At 34.3% G+C, this 15,905-nt stretch overlaps 1 protein-coding gene across 6 annotated transcripts in view; it reads left to right on the top strand.

The window, feature by feature from the left end:
- ARL13B (ARF like GTPase 13B) overlaps nucleotides 1-14,072 on the top strand; it is an 87,432-nt gene extending 73,360 nt beyond the window's left edge. For 5 of the 6 annotated variants that reach the window (XM_068692955.1, XM_068692945.1, XM_068692936.1 and 2 more), the window contains 6 exons: nucleotides 2,280-2,482; nucleotides 4,802-4,898; nucleotides 5,437-5,659; nucleotides 6,140-6,256; nucleotides 6,701-6,769; nucleotides 11,785-14,072. In XM_068692955.1, the coding sequence (XP_068549056.1) occupies nucleotides 2,280-2,482; nucleotides 4,802-4,898; nucleotides 5,437-5,659; nucleotides 6,140-6,256; nucleotides 6,701-6,769; nucleotides 11,785-11,861 (786 nt within the window). In that variant the 3' untranslated portion in view covers nucleotides 11,862-14,072. The remainder of the gene's footprint in view (nucleotides 1-2,279; nucleotides 2,483-4,801; nucleotides 4,899-5,436; nucleotides 5,660-6,139; nucleotides 6,257-6,700; nucleotides 6,770-11,784) is intronic. The other variant, XM_068692970.1, reaches the window with a different exon arrangement.
- Nucleotides 14,073-15,905: the final 1,833 nt, after the last annotated feature.

The following is a 15,905-nucleotide window of genomic DNA, read 5'->3' as shown; positions in this document are numbered from 1 at the left end:
CACCATTTAGTCTGAGCTGCTCTCTGACAAACAGTAAGAATTTAATCTAATTCCCAGCCCAGTAGTCACAGTAAGATCAGGTGTCTTAAAATAACCACATTTCAGGTGTAGAAGTCAGTGTCATGTTAAAAAAATAAAAAATAAAAAAAAAATCCTTAACTTATCCGAATCAACAGTGCTTCAAGTTTCCTTTAAGCCTTTGTTTTAATCAACAAGTCTGCTAGTTTAACTGTGGGCTTGAACTTCATGATACTTTTCTAATTACAACAATAAGTACTTTAAAAGATGATTTGAGTTATGCTGAGACTATTAAATACCATTTGGGGACAATTTTGTAAAACTATTCCATCTGGTATTTGGGTTTTGAACTTTGTTGTTTGTTTTTAAAGTGCCTTTAAACTCCCTGGGGAGGGTTAGAAAATTCATAGGAAAATACAAAATACTATTATTTTCTCTAGAAAGTTGAGTTATAGCAGGGCCACAGCTATATTCATTGTGTTATGACTCTTTGAGGGCTTTTCTTCAGTCAGTGGACTTTGCAATAGGCATATACAGCAATCAAATGAATAAAAAAAAATAAGAGTTCACTTCTTTTTCATGAGGGAGTTCTGTGGCAAAAATATTTTCTTGCAAAGCACTATCAGGTAAAAAAAAAAAAAAAAAGAAGGCCTGAACTATTCTAATATGTTTTTTTCCATTACTTTAGAATTCTATAATTTATGATGTTTCATCACAGTGCTGTTCTCATTCTCCATTTTTATCTCAGTGTAGTCAACAAAGAAACTAGATTGCATACTCTGGCATCTTAGCTGAAAGCAGTTGTTGAGAGTCTTGCATACTTTTTCACAAAGTATGAAGGAGAGCATTTTTTTTTTATTTTTTTTTTTTACAAGTTTCATTAAAGATGAACTTGGTCCAAAAGGTCTTTCAGTATGATGACTCGTGGGATGAATTTAAAGAGGAGTTTTTGAAAGATATAAATAAAAGTAGGCCATATTTTTATTTCATCTTCCTATTTTAATTGGTTTTCTACTTTTTTTTAATTCCCTTCAAAAATATTAAAACAAATGGAATCGTTTTCTCACTGTCACAGTATTAGTCAGAATGACCTTTATCTTTTCCTTTTTAAAATATATTTCTATACTTCCTATATTTCTAAACTTCTATATTTTTATATCTAAACTACAGCAACAGTAACCTTTGTGCAAACCTAGAATAAAATTGCCCCAGTGTTGCCCATTATCTTAGTTCTCTCAGATAAACAAGTTTAGTCTTCTCAGAGAAACAAGGTATTGTTGCCTATACATCTTCTCCCTGATTAGGTTCTGCTACAGAATTCTGTAGGGTTGTAAGGTGAATAACACTCATATTTGAACCTTATTTTAGACAGTGTTGGAATGTATTAAAATGCAAGTAATGTTTGGCACTCTAGGGGGGAACATAACAGGTCAAAATTACTTTTTTCTGTTGTAAATTGTACATACCTTATCTGGCTATGGTATAGTTTAAGTGCTTGTAACTGAAGATATACTACAGGGAATTTTTAGGTGGTATGAGTTGAGAAGGAAGAAAAATTAAAGTAAAATAAAGTCATGAACATAAATCCCAAATCAATCAAATCATACAATCAGTACGAAATGTTTGTTCTTTGTTTCAAATAAACAGCTTGAAATATGCACTTACTTTTAATTGAGTTAAAGACCCATACAGGGTTCCAGAAGATTCTGGAAAACAGTTCTGAAGAGATCTAGAAAGATCTGCTAGTCCTTTTACATGCTCTAAACATGAATCAAGCCATGTCTCCCTGGTTCCAATTAGAGCCCATTATACTTGTATTCCTGACTATGAACATGAAGAACAAATTACTCTTTTCCTATTTGCAATTTCCCGAGGGCTGTAAGTTCGAAGCTTCTTCTCGAGGGAAGAACCAGTCCTGTTCCTTCAGTTGTTTTCTTACCAGTTGTGTTTTCATAATTAGATTTTTTTGATTGTTCTGTTCCTCTTGATACCTTCCAGTCAACCTACGTCTTCTTGCAAGTGTTTCATCCAAGCTAGACTAAGTATTCCAAACTAATTTAGCAATGTTTTGCACCTATCTTCCAACAGATTTGCCTAGTCATGTTTCTCTTGCTTGCTGATGATAATATCGTTAAAAAAAAAAAAGTTTCATTCTAGTCAAGATGCATAATATTGTTGTTTGGCTGGGTTCTTGTTTTTGGTTAAGTAATGTGATTAGAACTGCAAATAATTTTCCCCTTTTCTCTTCCTTGTATTTACAGGAACCTTGCTCGGCTGTCATGGGCTGTGGGAAAAAAATTGATAAATCAATAAAAAAGGGTTTATATTGGCTTCTACATATCATAGCAAAAGATTTTGATGCCTTAAATGAGCGCATCCAAAGAGACACTACTGAACAAAAAGCATATGAGGAACAAAAGAAACGAGAACGAGCTGAGCGAGTGAGAAGGATACGTGAAGAAAGGTATTCTCTCTGTAATTTCTCCTACCTCACTTTCCTCCTTTACTCTCTCTCTAAGATGCTTGATTCATTCGTGTACATAAAGCTTATGGGAACCCTGCTACGATTGGCTTACAAGCCAAGAGCCTTCATATTAGAAGTAATGACCTGAATGCTAAAGCTTTTCTTTAAGACCTACAAGTTTTTGCTTGGTTCACTCCCTTCATTATTTTTGTTTTAACTCTGTGCTGGAGATGCACTATGAGTCTGTGAGTGAGAATTAAGACAGTTGTGGAATAAATTTGGTCTTGCTGGTATAACTTCACAGGAGGCTAACCTAAAAAATCATATTGTCATTTATTATTAATATGCCTTCAAGTGTGTCCTAAGATAAACTTTTATTAACTTAAATAACACTCTCTAATCCAAATGTGAATATGGAAGAGTAAATGAGAAACTTTACTCAACAGAATGCTTGATAAACTTCAGGTTATCCAGCAGGTGAGGTATGGAGGAGCTTACGTTGATGCAGGGGAACCAGGGACTTGTGATTTATTTAGAGTCCTTGTGGCTCTGCAACCTACAAAGGTTCCTATTAGAGACTGTGTGAATCATTTTACTGGAGCATTATTACAAAATCCTCCAAGCACCCCTTTTTCACTGTCTGTCGTATACATGCAGAGACCTGCAAGTCTCAGTTACTGAGAAGTGATTGTGAAGTTACTGGGGAGTATCTTGGCTTGTGCTCGTATTGATTTGTTTTACTCCAGTCAAGTAAATAACTTAGACACTATAATTGATATGAATATGTTTTAAACACGTGGAGTTTGTCACACTCTTAATTTATGTTTAGCAAACATATAAAAATGCACATGCTGTTAGTTTGCCAGATGTCTGCATAGACGAAGCCCTCTGACCACGTTGGCTCTCTGCCGTGTTGGGAGATAGAGAGAGGAGGGCTGACTGTGGAAAATATCTCAAAGAGAATGTCTGATAAAATGGGCATTTTCCATATATTCTGTTGCTGATCAGTGATCGTGACAGTGTTCGTTCACTGGAGGAATGCTTGGATCTGGATTAAAGGCTTAAATCGTTTCCCAACTCATTGTGTCTTAGAAGGAAGGTAACTTATGATGTTTTATCATGTAGCTGAGGGATTGGCTCAGGTTTAGGAGATGGCATTTTGCTGTTTATATAAAAAAAAAAAAAAAATCTTTCTATAAGGAACAGGTTATTCGTGATTCAAGTAGAGTTCTGTTTCATTCCATGTTCTAATAATTTCCCAGACTGCTCTTATTTTGTTCAGATGTGCTTCCCTGAATATTTTCTCAAAGTGCATTTCCTCCACAACATGCTACAGTGTTAGTAGCAATCATCTTGTTCCAAATGGAAAATGAGACAGAAGTAGTGCAAGTAAATTTTAAAATAGCATTGGCCTTTTCTTCCAAGCTCCATGGTTTCATGGGTAGATCAGCTCAGTTTCGTTCCCATCTGTGCCTCTGAACAACAGCGTTACTTCCTTTCTCAGCATTTGCAGCTGTAAAATGTGTGTAACAGTGACTTCCTGCATGTAGGTAACATTAGATCTATTGATGATAAGTGTTTGAACACAGTATATTAATAATATATTATTTAATCCATGGTAATTGAATATTCCTTGCACAGAGATCTAGTGCATACAGAATAGCTGGTGCTGTTGCAATAACAGTATACTGAGCAGCATGCATCTTTTTGAACTTTCTCTGAGTCACTGGAACAAATAAGATTCCCTAACTGTTCCTATATGTACTGAATAGCTTGTTACGTGTTCTCCCTTCCATATTTTAAGATGAGTCTAGACTTAGAAGAGATGGAGGTGTATTAAAAATGGAAGGTGATGATTTAGATAGTATGGTTTCTGACAGTGTAGTTTTTTTTTTAAGTTGAACACCTAGAAATAATTGTTACAAAAGATTACCAGTGAGAGCATTTCAGCACGCTATTGAACAATCAATACCTTCCAGTTACAGAAGCGTTCTGTCACATATTTGGTCCTTAGAAACTGCTTCCGTTTTCTGTAATGTTTTGCCATGTAGCAGCATGTGTTTCTATCACTGATGTAACATGTATTTTTGCTTTATTTGCCTGTTGTTGTGATATTTGACAAATGTCTTTCAAAGTACAGAAGCATACTGTAAAAATCAGCTGGCATAAATTAGAGGATGAGCTAGATGACCTAATGACTGTTCTCTATTAAGTAAAATTTATAGCATGGCTTCTTCATAATTCTGTGTTCATCTTCCTCTCTCCACTTGCAAAAAACAAACAAACAAAAAACACAACAACAACAAAACAATAAAAAAGGGAAAGAGAAGAAGGAAGGAGTGTACCTGATGACGAGGACCCTGAACCTGGAAACTCTGAAAATCCCTTCCAGCCTATAGCGGCTGTAATCTCTGAGGTATGAGAATATGTGGAAATCTGGATCATTTTAGACCCACTACTAACAAATGTCTGAGAGGTAATGAGAAAAACAGTTTATTTGAAAGAATTGTTTTAAATCTGTACACACAAAGCCTTTTTTTTAATCTTTACAGTCTTGTTTTGTGTGCATTGAATCAGTGCTTTCATGTTATGAAAATCACCTGTTGTTGATTCAGGGGGAAAAATATAGACAAAGCAAGATAAATGTATTATAACCAAATGATTGAAAATATTTGCTAATTAAACTAGTGGATATTCAGGAGTGGAAAATATTCACGGTTTACCAGTATCCTGTAAAATATTTTAGAGAGATAAAATATAGTATATTGGAAATGTTAATTTCTTCATGTGAAACACTTAAAGAAAAAAAAAAAAAGGATATTAGGAATATTCTGCTTTTAAAATAACCTAAAATAACCTTCCTTTTATTAATAGTTTACTTTATTAGAAGTTGTAAAAAAAAAAAAAATCAAAACAAGCAGACAAACATAAACATATATTGTTATTCTCATTAGAATGAAAAACAAATGGAAAAGAAGCGTTTAAGGCTGGAGACTGAAAAGGCTACTGTTGTCTCAAAATCTCAAACAGAACAGGAACAAATGGATGCGCAGCAACTGTCAAGTAGCAGTAGCCAAAAAACAAATGATGGTAGACTAGAAACATGCAATTCTACAGCTACACAGCATTTGCAGCATGAAGAAAATGAACAGCAAGCCTCAGAAAGCCATGACTCAGGTAATGCTGCTTCCTTTAAATTTTTCATTTAATGTTACTTCTCATGTAATTTTTCCCTGTGTCTGCATTACTTTCCTGGACACCATATGGCAATTAAATCTTTTGAAAAAATGCAAATGCACCATTAGGTTATTGTACTGAAAAAAAAACTATACTTTTAAAAAGCGTGAATTTGTTGGTTTAACTGAAATTGGATCTTCTTTTTTTTTTTTTTTTTATCATACCCAAATTGTCATCAGTAACAAGTTAAGTTGAAATTCAGAAAATGTAGTTTCCACATGTTTTATGCTTACATTTTGTTCTCTATAACAAAGCATGCTGTGAATGTTGTACATTACACAAGCTTTTGTTGTATTGTACAAGTCTGGAGTGAAAAAGCTGATGCATCTCACTCCAACAACTGTATTAAACATGTTTAATTTAACATGTTTTCTGAATATCACTGTATGGTAAGTAATGCTTTATTCCTGCTTGATATAGATAACAGCAAGAAGAAAAATAAAAAAACAAAATTAAAAAGGGGCCACAGAGTGGAACCCATTAATGCAGAAGATGCTGCTCCCAAAATTCCTACACCACCACCATCTCTTCCACCAGGTAAGTGTACTACCAAACAAAATAATTGATGTCTCAGTTTGTGTTTAATTTGTGAATGGCTAAACTAAAATGCCTTCATGCAGAGTTATGCTGCTGAGCCTTCCTCTCTGAGAAATTTTTGATGCAGTTTTGCACATTATGGTCTGAACTTTCAGCAGTATTGATTTGATCCATTTCATGGGGGGAAGTTGTTATTTTCACACGCGCAAAAATGTCAGATGCTAATCAATTTTTCATCAGTGAGTAGTCAAAATACCAGTATTTTTAAGGGTAGATTGGTTTATTTGAAAATTATTTCATCAATATTCATCATATATGTATAATATATTACATACTTTTCCATTTCTAAATGCTTTGAATTCTCCCAGAAGGACACGGCTTCCATACTTGTTACAGAATCAAGTGCAATAGTGATGTGTTTTGACTGTCTTTTTTTCCCTTTAGTTGGCTGGGGAACTCCCAAACTTAATAGACTTCGAAAACTTGAGCCTCTTGGTGAAACACATCATGCTGGTAATTTAAAATATTTTGGGTTTTGAACTTTTTTAAAGCTTTCTCCATAATTCATGCACTTTTATATTCATTTCATTCTTCATCCTTTTTTTTTTTTTTTTTAATTCTTAATGCCAATATTCTTTGACCGAAAGCAACTCTTTTGCTTAGTAGAAAGCATCTTTTTGATTTTTGAAGTTTTCTTTGCTTTTTTTTTTGCCAAAAGAATAAGTTCTCTCAGATTCCTTTGCAAAGTTTAAAGTGACACGGGATATAGAAAGTTAATTATTTGCTCAGCAGCATGCACCTAAATACAAAGTTGCATATGACAGAGTAACAGGATCAGTTACTTTAAGTGTGCAAACACATACTGCTTTCAAAATGAAGATGTCAAGGTATTTTTCTGCTGTTCATGTGTAGACAGCTCCTCACTATCTATTGCACTGAGGACAGGGTTTGGGTTACCTAGACTGGAAAATCTCTAAGGTGTTAAGCAGAAAGAATACTGCAGAAACACTTAGGCAGGACTGCAGAGATCCAACTGAGCTTATTGATTTGGTTCTGCACTGAGCTGTGTGATTGTTTCCACACTGATCTTATGATCTGATCTGGAACTGCTAATTACTTCACAATGACGAACCCAAATGGGCCCTGTGTATTTCTGTGGTTTTGTGAACTGTAGCTTACCTACAGCTGAATTTGTGGTGTGTAATCTGACAGCTTATGTTGCCTCTTGAGACAGTCTACACATTCTTTTACCTACTGTTTCTGTTTATGTACAGTTCTAAAAGCATAGACTATAAGCTTTTTGTCAAGGATTTGGAGGGTTTTTTTTGTGTGTGTGTGTGAGAAGCAGAGCTAAGGACATGTGGGCACCCATGCATTAATTGCATTATGTTAGCAATTCCAAATAAGATACTGCAATCCCAGCTCTGAAAAGTCCAACATAAATTTGACTGCAGAATTGGGACTTCAATTTAAAACTTGGTTATTGGTCTGCCAGGAGAGATGTCAGAGGGAAAGTTTGGGATCTGTCTGGTGCTTTACTTTTGAAGAGCCGTGTCCTTGAAAGTTCACAAACTGGTAGGAGAAATAGGTTTAGTAACTTTAAATGTCAAGGTTCAGTAGGTACAATATTGATTTTTCTCTTTATTGATGGCTGATATTATTTTTCAAGGACCACAGGTGATGTTTTTTCATATCACAAAGGCTGGAAGGGACACAGGTCATTTGGTCAACTCCAACTGCTCTAGCAGGGCCGTCTAGAGCAGGTTGCCCGGGACCATGTCCAGGCGGCCTTTGAATATCTCCAAGGACTCTACAGCTTCTCTGGGCAACCTGTGCTTTCTCAGTTTTAGATGAGAAAGTCTTCATTTTTTCTTAAATTTTTATTTCTCAAATTTTGAAAAGTCAAGTGAGTATGGAGACACATGGAATAGCATGAGGGGAGGATAACCAAACTAAAGCTATGGGCACACTTATGCAAATTGAACAAAGAGAACATTAATTCAGGAGTTTATAGAGAAAGGAGCTCAATGTTTCTGTAGTGATCCTTGAATCATTTCAAGACAGTGTTAAGTTCATGTAGGACAGCACCATGTGGACATACCTGCTGAACTTCTGAAGCAACAGAGCTTCTCAGCCAAAGGATAATAAACTCACAAATAATGAGTAAAGAGGAATTAAAATATCTGAAATTATATATTTATTTTTCACAGGAATGTAATTAATGTGCATAAAATGTATTTTGTAGTATGTCTTTCAGAAAATTTTAGTCATTAAATTATCTTGCTCTTTTTTTAAGGAGTATAGAGAAAAGAAGGCAAGAAAGAAAATCCAGATAAAGAGGTAGGGAGGGGAAGAAAGGGAACAGGTGATACATATATATATATATATATATATATATATATACAAACATACATACATATATATATTTTTAATCTGATCTGATTTTGTAGCAAGAGCTTGGGTAGAAAAAGGAGGACAAAAAATCTTAAGCTAGATTCCATACTCAGAGATGTGTAAGCTAGTAACCTGAGATCCGTGTTTATTTAGTTTATTTGTGAGATAGAGATGATAACTCAAGTCTTTTGAAAACTGAAGATAGAATAAATGTTGGCAGGGGAATGATCTCACGGCCAGAACAATCTATTAACCAGAGATGTAACCACTGAGCTCAGAAGAAATTTAGAGTGCTCAGAGCTTTGCAAATGAATTCAAAACATTGCCTGCACTTCTCTCAGAGATTTACTTTCTCAGCGATTTTGTTAACTAACAGAAACAGGGTAGAGCAGCAAAATGCGCTTATTGAGATATTTCCATGTTTCGTGTCACACTTTTTACCACAAAAAAAAATAAAAAAAAAATAATTTTCAACAACCTGCCCTTGTGGAGTTCGAATGGATTCTCTGTCCTGATGCTCTTCCAAAGACACTTCAAATTTTATTTTTTTTTAAATGAATGCTGTGGAGAAGTCTTTACTTTCTGCTTACATCAGCTTTTAAACAAAAATAAATAAATAAATAAAAGTTCTTCATTAACCTCTCTTCTTCATCTTTTTTTTGAATATTGCCATTTCTGGGGGTATCCCCCCTCCTCACCTGCCCTGCCTGTCCATCCCTTGTGAAGAGCCTGTAACCATCCATCATTTTAACATTGCAGTCACAGGCCTCTTCCCACCACGTTTTGCTTAGGCCAGTGATATTGTAGCTCTGGGAGTGAACCAAAGTTTCTAGCTTGGTTTCATGTTAATTAAACACGAGTGTATTGAAGGCACAATTTTCAGTTAAAGCTTACAAGTTTTGTTTTTGTTTTTGTTTTTTTTTTTTTTAATTCCTTTGTCTGGAGCTTTGGTAAGGCTTTCTTCTCTGTGGTTCTCAGATTCCTCAAGACGGAAGAAGAGGTGAACTATTTCATCCAGCAATATTGAATTCTGTTGACCTCTCTTGCTTTGTCCACCAAAGCAATGGCCAAGTGTCTGTAAAGTCTTTGTGTATGGGGCAAATAAGCACCTACCTTCTTACAGACAAGGCTGAAAAAATGCAATTCCAGTCGGCTGTCCAGTGGGTGCTTGTGTCAGGGTTACAACTAAGGTTGGTTGTGTCTATAGGAGCAAGGAAAGAAAAAAAAGCTATTGAACCTTTCAAAGTATTTAACTTAGTCTGCTTTTAAAATTTTAAGGAGTCTTGTTTATCCATAGAGGTTATTTTCAGGAATACTCTGTGTCCATATCCATGAGTGCATCACTAAATCGCTTGATAGTTCCTCAATGTAAAACCCTTATGCTTTAAACCAAATACGAATTTTCCTGGATTTTTGCCAGTCCATGAAAAAACACAAGAATAGGTGTTTCTCAGAATTCATGTGCTTTCTAGTACAAGTCTTTGTTAGTTTAGGAGAGCAGTTATTCCTCTGATTTTGTATTATCTTTTTTTTTTTTTTTTTTTGAAGTAGCACAGAGAAGTTGTACTGACATATATACTGAAATACATAAAATGAGCGTGGTGTGAGGTTAAAACAGCATACAAAGGTCTGATTTTTAATGCTAGATGTTCTTAGTTGTAAATCTGTTTTAATGATTCAATGTGCAAACTGAAAAATGTGTTAGCGATAGGGTTATTTAGTATATATATTGAGGCATTTTTGTGTCATTCTTAGCAGAGAACATTATGTTGGATGTTCAGGCAGAGTTAACAGGCTGTCAATTCTATAAATCTTTAATTACACAATTATTTTCACTAAAGACTGCAATTTTTTCAGTCGTGGAAATGAATCTAGCACAACACGTGGTAGTAAGTGCCTATTTATTGTCACTGGAGGATACATTTGCAAGAACGATGAACTTCTCTTATTATAGGAACTAAAATTGTCTGCCAGTTGTAAAGCTGTGCACCAGACCTCAAGAAGCTGACTAATAAAGCATCCATTGTGCAGGTTTTCATTTACCCTAAAATTATTTGTTCCACTGTTGCTTTTTGCATGCTGCTGTAACATTGACCTAGCTGAAGTCAAAGGATTACAACAGCATAAAAGTATCACCATTTTACTGATTAAATGTTAGGATAACTAAAATAGTTATCCTACATACGCGTACTCATGTCCTTGTAAGAGCAATGAGATCCAACTTACTTGCTTTTGTTAACTTTAGCTCAGAGATGTGGTTTCAATGCAAGTTATTCTCAATATAGATCAAGTGTAATACAGCTTTTCTTCGAAAAATAAGATTTATTAACCGTGAATTTTGATGGCACATCGTTGAAGCTTTGTTGAGGAGATTGTCCACGTAACGGAAATTGAAATTTGAATGCTTCAAAAAGCTGCTTTTAATTTTTCTTGATTTCTATCTGCTTCCTCTTACCATCTTTCTTGATTTTTTTTTTGTCCGTGTGTGTGTGAAATGCATTGTGTGTACCACTCTGCATGTTTGTTTTCTTTTTTCTTTCATGTCACTAGCAAATGTTTGAGGATGATACTTTCTTCTGGTATGTTTAATAACTTTTCCTTGAACATTTTTCCTACTTTAAATTACTTTATTAGCAGCAAGAGATACCTGTTATACCTCTGTCTAAAATTTCATAATGTAGTTATTCAAGAAAGTTTGTATGGCTATCAAGGTAGATGTCATGCAAAAGTAATACCAAAATTTTGGATGCTGCCTAATATTATCACTTAAAAGTTTATTGCAATGTGTTATTTACTACATCAGCATTCAAATTGTTATACTTCATTTTCTCAATTGTTGTTTGTAAGTTTTGGATGTTTCATGTATTTTGTGATGTTTGTAGGTTATTCTGGACCTAATCTTGAAAATGCTGATGCATTTATAACAAAAAGTAATTAAATGCTGGTTTGGCCAATGTACCTCTAGACATTAGCACTACGCCTGAAAGTTGCTTTGTAGGAATTAGCTCTAAACTAGTAGGCTACCTAGCTTTCATTAATAAAACAAGAACTTACTGTATTTAAACAGCCTCTTAAGCAAGGGAGATGGAAAATTACAGTTTAATGTGTTTTTGTTTCTGGCATTTCTTATACAGATTTCTATGGAAAGCCTCTACCCCCACTGACTGTACGCCAAAGACCCAACAGTGATACGCATGACATCATCGCTTAACTGGATCAAAGATAACGTATAAAACATGTGGTCAAGAAATTATATTAGAAATGGGTTTTGCCCTTAGAGGAAAATAAAAAAAATAATAATAATAAAAAAGACAGTCTAGCAGCTTCTTGCAAAATAATAACTTGGTAACAACTAAACGTGGAGTTCGTTCTACTGTACTTGGTTGATCAGACTTCCTTTTACTTTTCACATCACCAGCTCATTTCGGGACTTAGAGTGAGTGCAAGAAAGGTCTGAGTGTCCATAGAAGCTCCTATGAACATGGTATGGAATATGTGTTGGGTTTACTAGTGAAAATACGTAAACTGCTGTCTGTCTTCAGCTGTAAACCTGAAGAAAAATACTTTCAAGACCGAGATACGGGATTGTATGTTCTCATCAAGACCTTTCACCAGGTGCTGTGCAGTGATTGGTATTTTTGCAGCTACTGAATAGTTCTAAAGCATTTTATAAGATTCATGTATGTTAGGGTGAATATAGGCAGGTTATGGAACAAATACTGAGTATATTTTTTTAACTTTTGTAAAACTATTTGAAAATTTGAGTGGACATGCATACCTACTACCAATAAGATGATACCTAGAAAGCATTGGAAAGCCGATAGCCAAATACATGCAAGTAGAACATGTTTGACTTTCACATATTTCTTGCAGTAGCAATACCTCTTATTAAGGATTACATTACCAGAAGCATATTTCATATTTCTGTCAGTCTGAAGGGGGGGGAAGGTAGAAAAGGGAAGTTTAAGGTAAATACATTTTATACAAAATTATGCTATTTGAACTGTCTGAAAGTTTTCTTATGCATTGTTTTCTTAGTTTTGTTAACTGAGTTGGGTATAGGTAATAAATTCAGTTTGAAAAAGAGCTGAATGTTGTATTGTCTACTATGGCATATAATAAAATTGCACATAGTGAAAGTTTTGCACTAATTCAGCCATCAGTTCTGATGGAAAACTGAATCATCCAATATGCATATGATCTCCAGCACTTTTTAATCTCATCAGTACTAAAATGCCATCTTGAAATCAAAACAAAACCAACAGAATTTTAAGGAGTTATATAATACCTCTATGTAGTGTTTTAATTTTACATTTAAAAAAAAAATACGATACAAGGGATAGGTAAAACAGGTTAGAATTGGATATATTCTTATTTATATTATGTATATGATGTTTTTCTTCTTACATTGGAGACAATCATTGGTATATTGTGTAAAGGTATGTAGTTATGCCGCTTAATTACAGCAAGGATGAAACCACCATTCAAAGGTTTTTTGAAGAAGCGCTGTTTGATTTTCTATTACACTGTCTTCCATAATGTGATATTAACAAATGATTTTAGTAGGAGTTAAATAAATGCCATGGTTATGTTAATCACTTTGACATTAGAAATCTTTGCCACATAACCCTTAGGTCAATGAGTTACACAAACATATACATATTAATTGAACATATTAATTGAAATGACAAGATATTTTTAAATTATGAGTGGAAGACATGATCAGACTTAAGAATATTAAGTTTGAAGTGGGTAGAGAGAAATATTCCAAGCTTGCAAATTTAATATAAAGATGTTACAATTTGTATGTAACTGTCAGCATGAGAATACTTTGTTGTATTCTAGAAGTGCAACATGATTTGGTTTGATTATTCTCAGGATTTAGTCATTTTCACTTAAAACAAACATGACGATTAAGGAGGGGAGTGAGGGGGGGGATTGCATGTAAGTTTACATGTAGAATCCCAGTGTTACTATTTTTGACTGCATTGCCACCTAAGTGTTTTGGCTTAAAGGCTTCACTTTCGCTGACTTTTTTTTTTTTTTAAAACAGCTTTAGTTTCTAGAAATGTATTACCCTTTTACTTTAACACTAATCCAAAATAAATTAATAGAAGTCTATTAAAAATGAAGCTAAATACTGCTGTGGAAACAAAAATTGAGAAACTGAAATGTAAACTGTTGTTACTTATGTGTAAAATGTGTATTAAGTGTGTTGTGTGTGGACACATCGGTTTTGTTTCTGCTTTTAAAATAAATTTGTACCAATATATGACTTAAGTACTAAATTTTTTTCATACGTTTGTTTATGAATATGCTTTGTAATTATTTACTACAGTAGCTTTTTTAGTACTTTATGTTACCTTGACTTTTTATTTGCTCATGTTTACATTTATGTATTGAATAAAACTAATGCACAGTATCAATGTTTCCCATATTATCATAAATTTCCCTTTTTTAAGTAAGTATAATCATAAGTGCTTAATGTCTACAAGTCTCACATTGCTATCATGTACAAAATAGATACCCTAAAGATGGAATCTTTGCATATTTTGACTAATGCAGTTTGGTCAAATTGAGAATATCATGATAGATTGACATTAGGATATATGTATTTGTATACATTTAACTTCTATGATAGCATACCTAACACATGAGAAGTTAAAATTTCAATATATTTTAAATGTCAGTGACCTCATTTTCAAAATGCACCAGTACATGCAACTAAGAATATTTCTACTTGACGAATGGTAAGCAAACAGAAATAAAATCTGCATTGTGTCTGTGCAACATTTTAAGTACATTTGAAATACTTTGTTCACAATGTAAGTTACATTTATCTTCTGAGATAAGGAACAGTAACTTTCCTAAGCTGAATTAGTCTAAAAAAGTAACCAGTGCTTCCAAGTAAGTTATTCTCACTGTCATATTCCTATTTAGCCAAAACCTAGAACCCATGGAAAGATCAAAATTTAAAGTTTTAAAGAAGGACCCTACTTAAAGTCATAAAATAGAGAATAGTAACTGTAGCTAACCAAAAAGGTAGGTATGTTTGATATCTGTTAGAATTAGCTTCATGTCTGTACCATGGTCTCTCTATTTAACTAATTCACAGTAAGTGAGGGACATGCCTACTAAGGTGGGGCAAAAATACTGTGATTTTAGTGCTTAGATAATCTTGCAAGATTTGTATTTCAGTCCCACAGTTCTGAATGCTTTAAAGGAACTGCCTGCAATAGAAAGCTGATGCATGCTTTCTAAGGGTCCTCTTGTGAGCCCTAGTTGTGAGGATCAAGATGGAAGGAACACTTCTGCTATTCACCAAAGCACTGGTGAGTTGAATGTAACCAGCAAACCTTAGGTACATAAATAGCCTCACTGGCTATCTACAGGCCTTGGAAGCCTGTCCTGTAGCAGGCTCTAAACCCCTGTTAGATTACTTTCTAGGCTTTTTTGCATGGGTTTTATAAAGGACGTGGTTTTTTTTGTTTTTTTTTTTTTTTGTTTGTTTGTTTGTTTTTTTTTTTTCCTTTGAACTCAACTTTCCAGATCCTCTGGAGGTGCATCTATCACTTAAAAATGGATTTCTTAGTTTTGCTGTGGTAGACAGTGTTTATCCTGAGAGCAGTTATTTTCAGATACTGTGATACCACACAGTATCTGAATAATGGACAGTAATGGACAGTAACAAAGCAAGTAGCATGTCTCCTTTTGTAAAATAATATTCTTTCACTCACACATTGCAAAATGTAATTAAAAGCATAGTACTGTAATTTCAGGATGCTATTCCTAACACAGCAGCACTACTCATTAGCTTTCTAGCCTCTGGAACTGATCCAAGTTAGAGTGTTTCTGTTACTTTGAACAGAACATATCCCATGGTATTTCAACAGACACGTCCTTTAATGAAGAAAGTACTAAAATTTAAAAGTGAGTGAAGTTTGGAGTCAAATTTATCCTAGGACAGAGGAACTCCTCCCTTTCCCCCTACTATTCAGATAAACCATTATTCTCTTACCCAGTATTACTCTGGCAACTGTTATGTAGTAGCAAAACCCATGCTTTTCACAAAATCTTAGAGAACTGATTAGCAAGTAAGTGTATATTCCTCGGTGAATATGAATTTAACATCTTCAAGTTTTCTTTGTGTTGGGCTAGTGGAAGGGTTGAGACAGTGGGAAAAGCGGAGTGAGTGTAATAAGGTTAGACTTGTGAAGATCAACAAAGCCAATGGAGACCTGGGTAGGATAGTGAA

The sequence above is a fragment of the Anas acuta genome, chromosome 1 (assembly GCF_963932015.1).
Source record: "Anas acuta chromosome 1, bAnaAcu1.1, whole genome shotgun sequence".
Lineage (NCBI taxonomy): Eukaryota > Metazoa > Chordata > Aves > Anseriformes > Anatidae > Anas > Anas acuta.
Note: the sequence above shows the minus strand (reverse complement) of the source record. Positions and strands in the feature narration are given on the sequence as shown.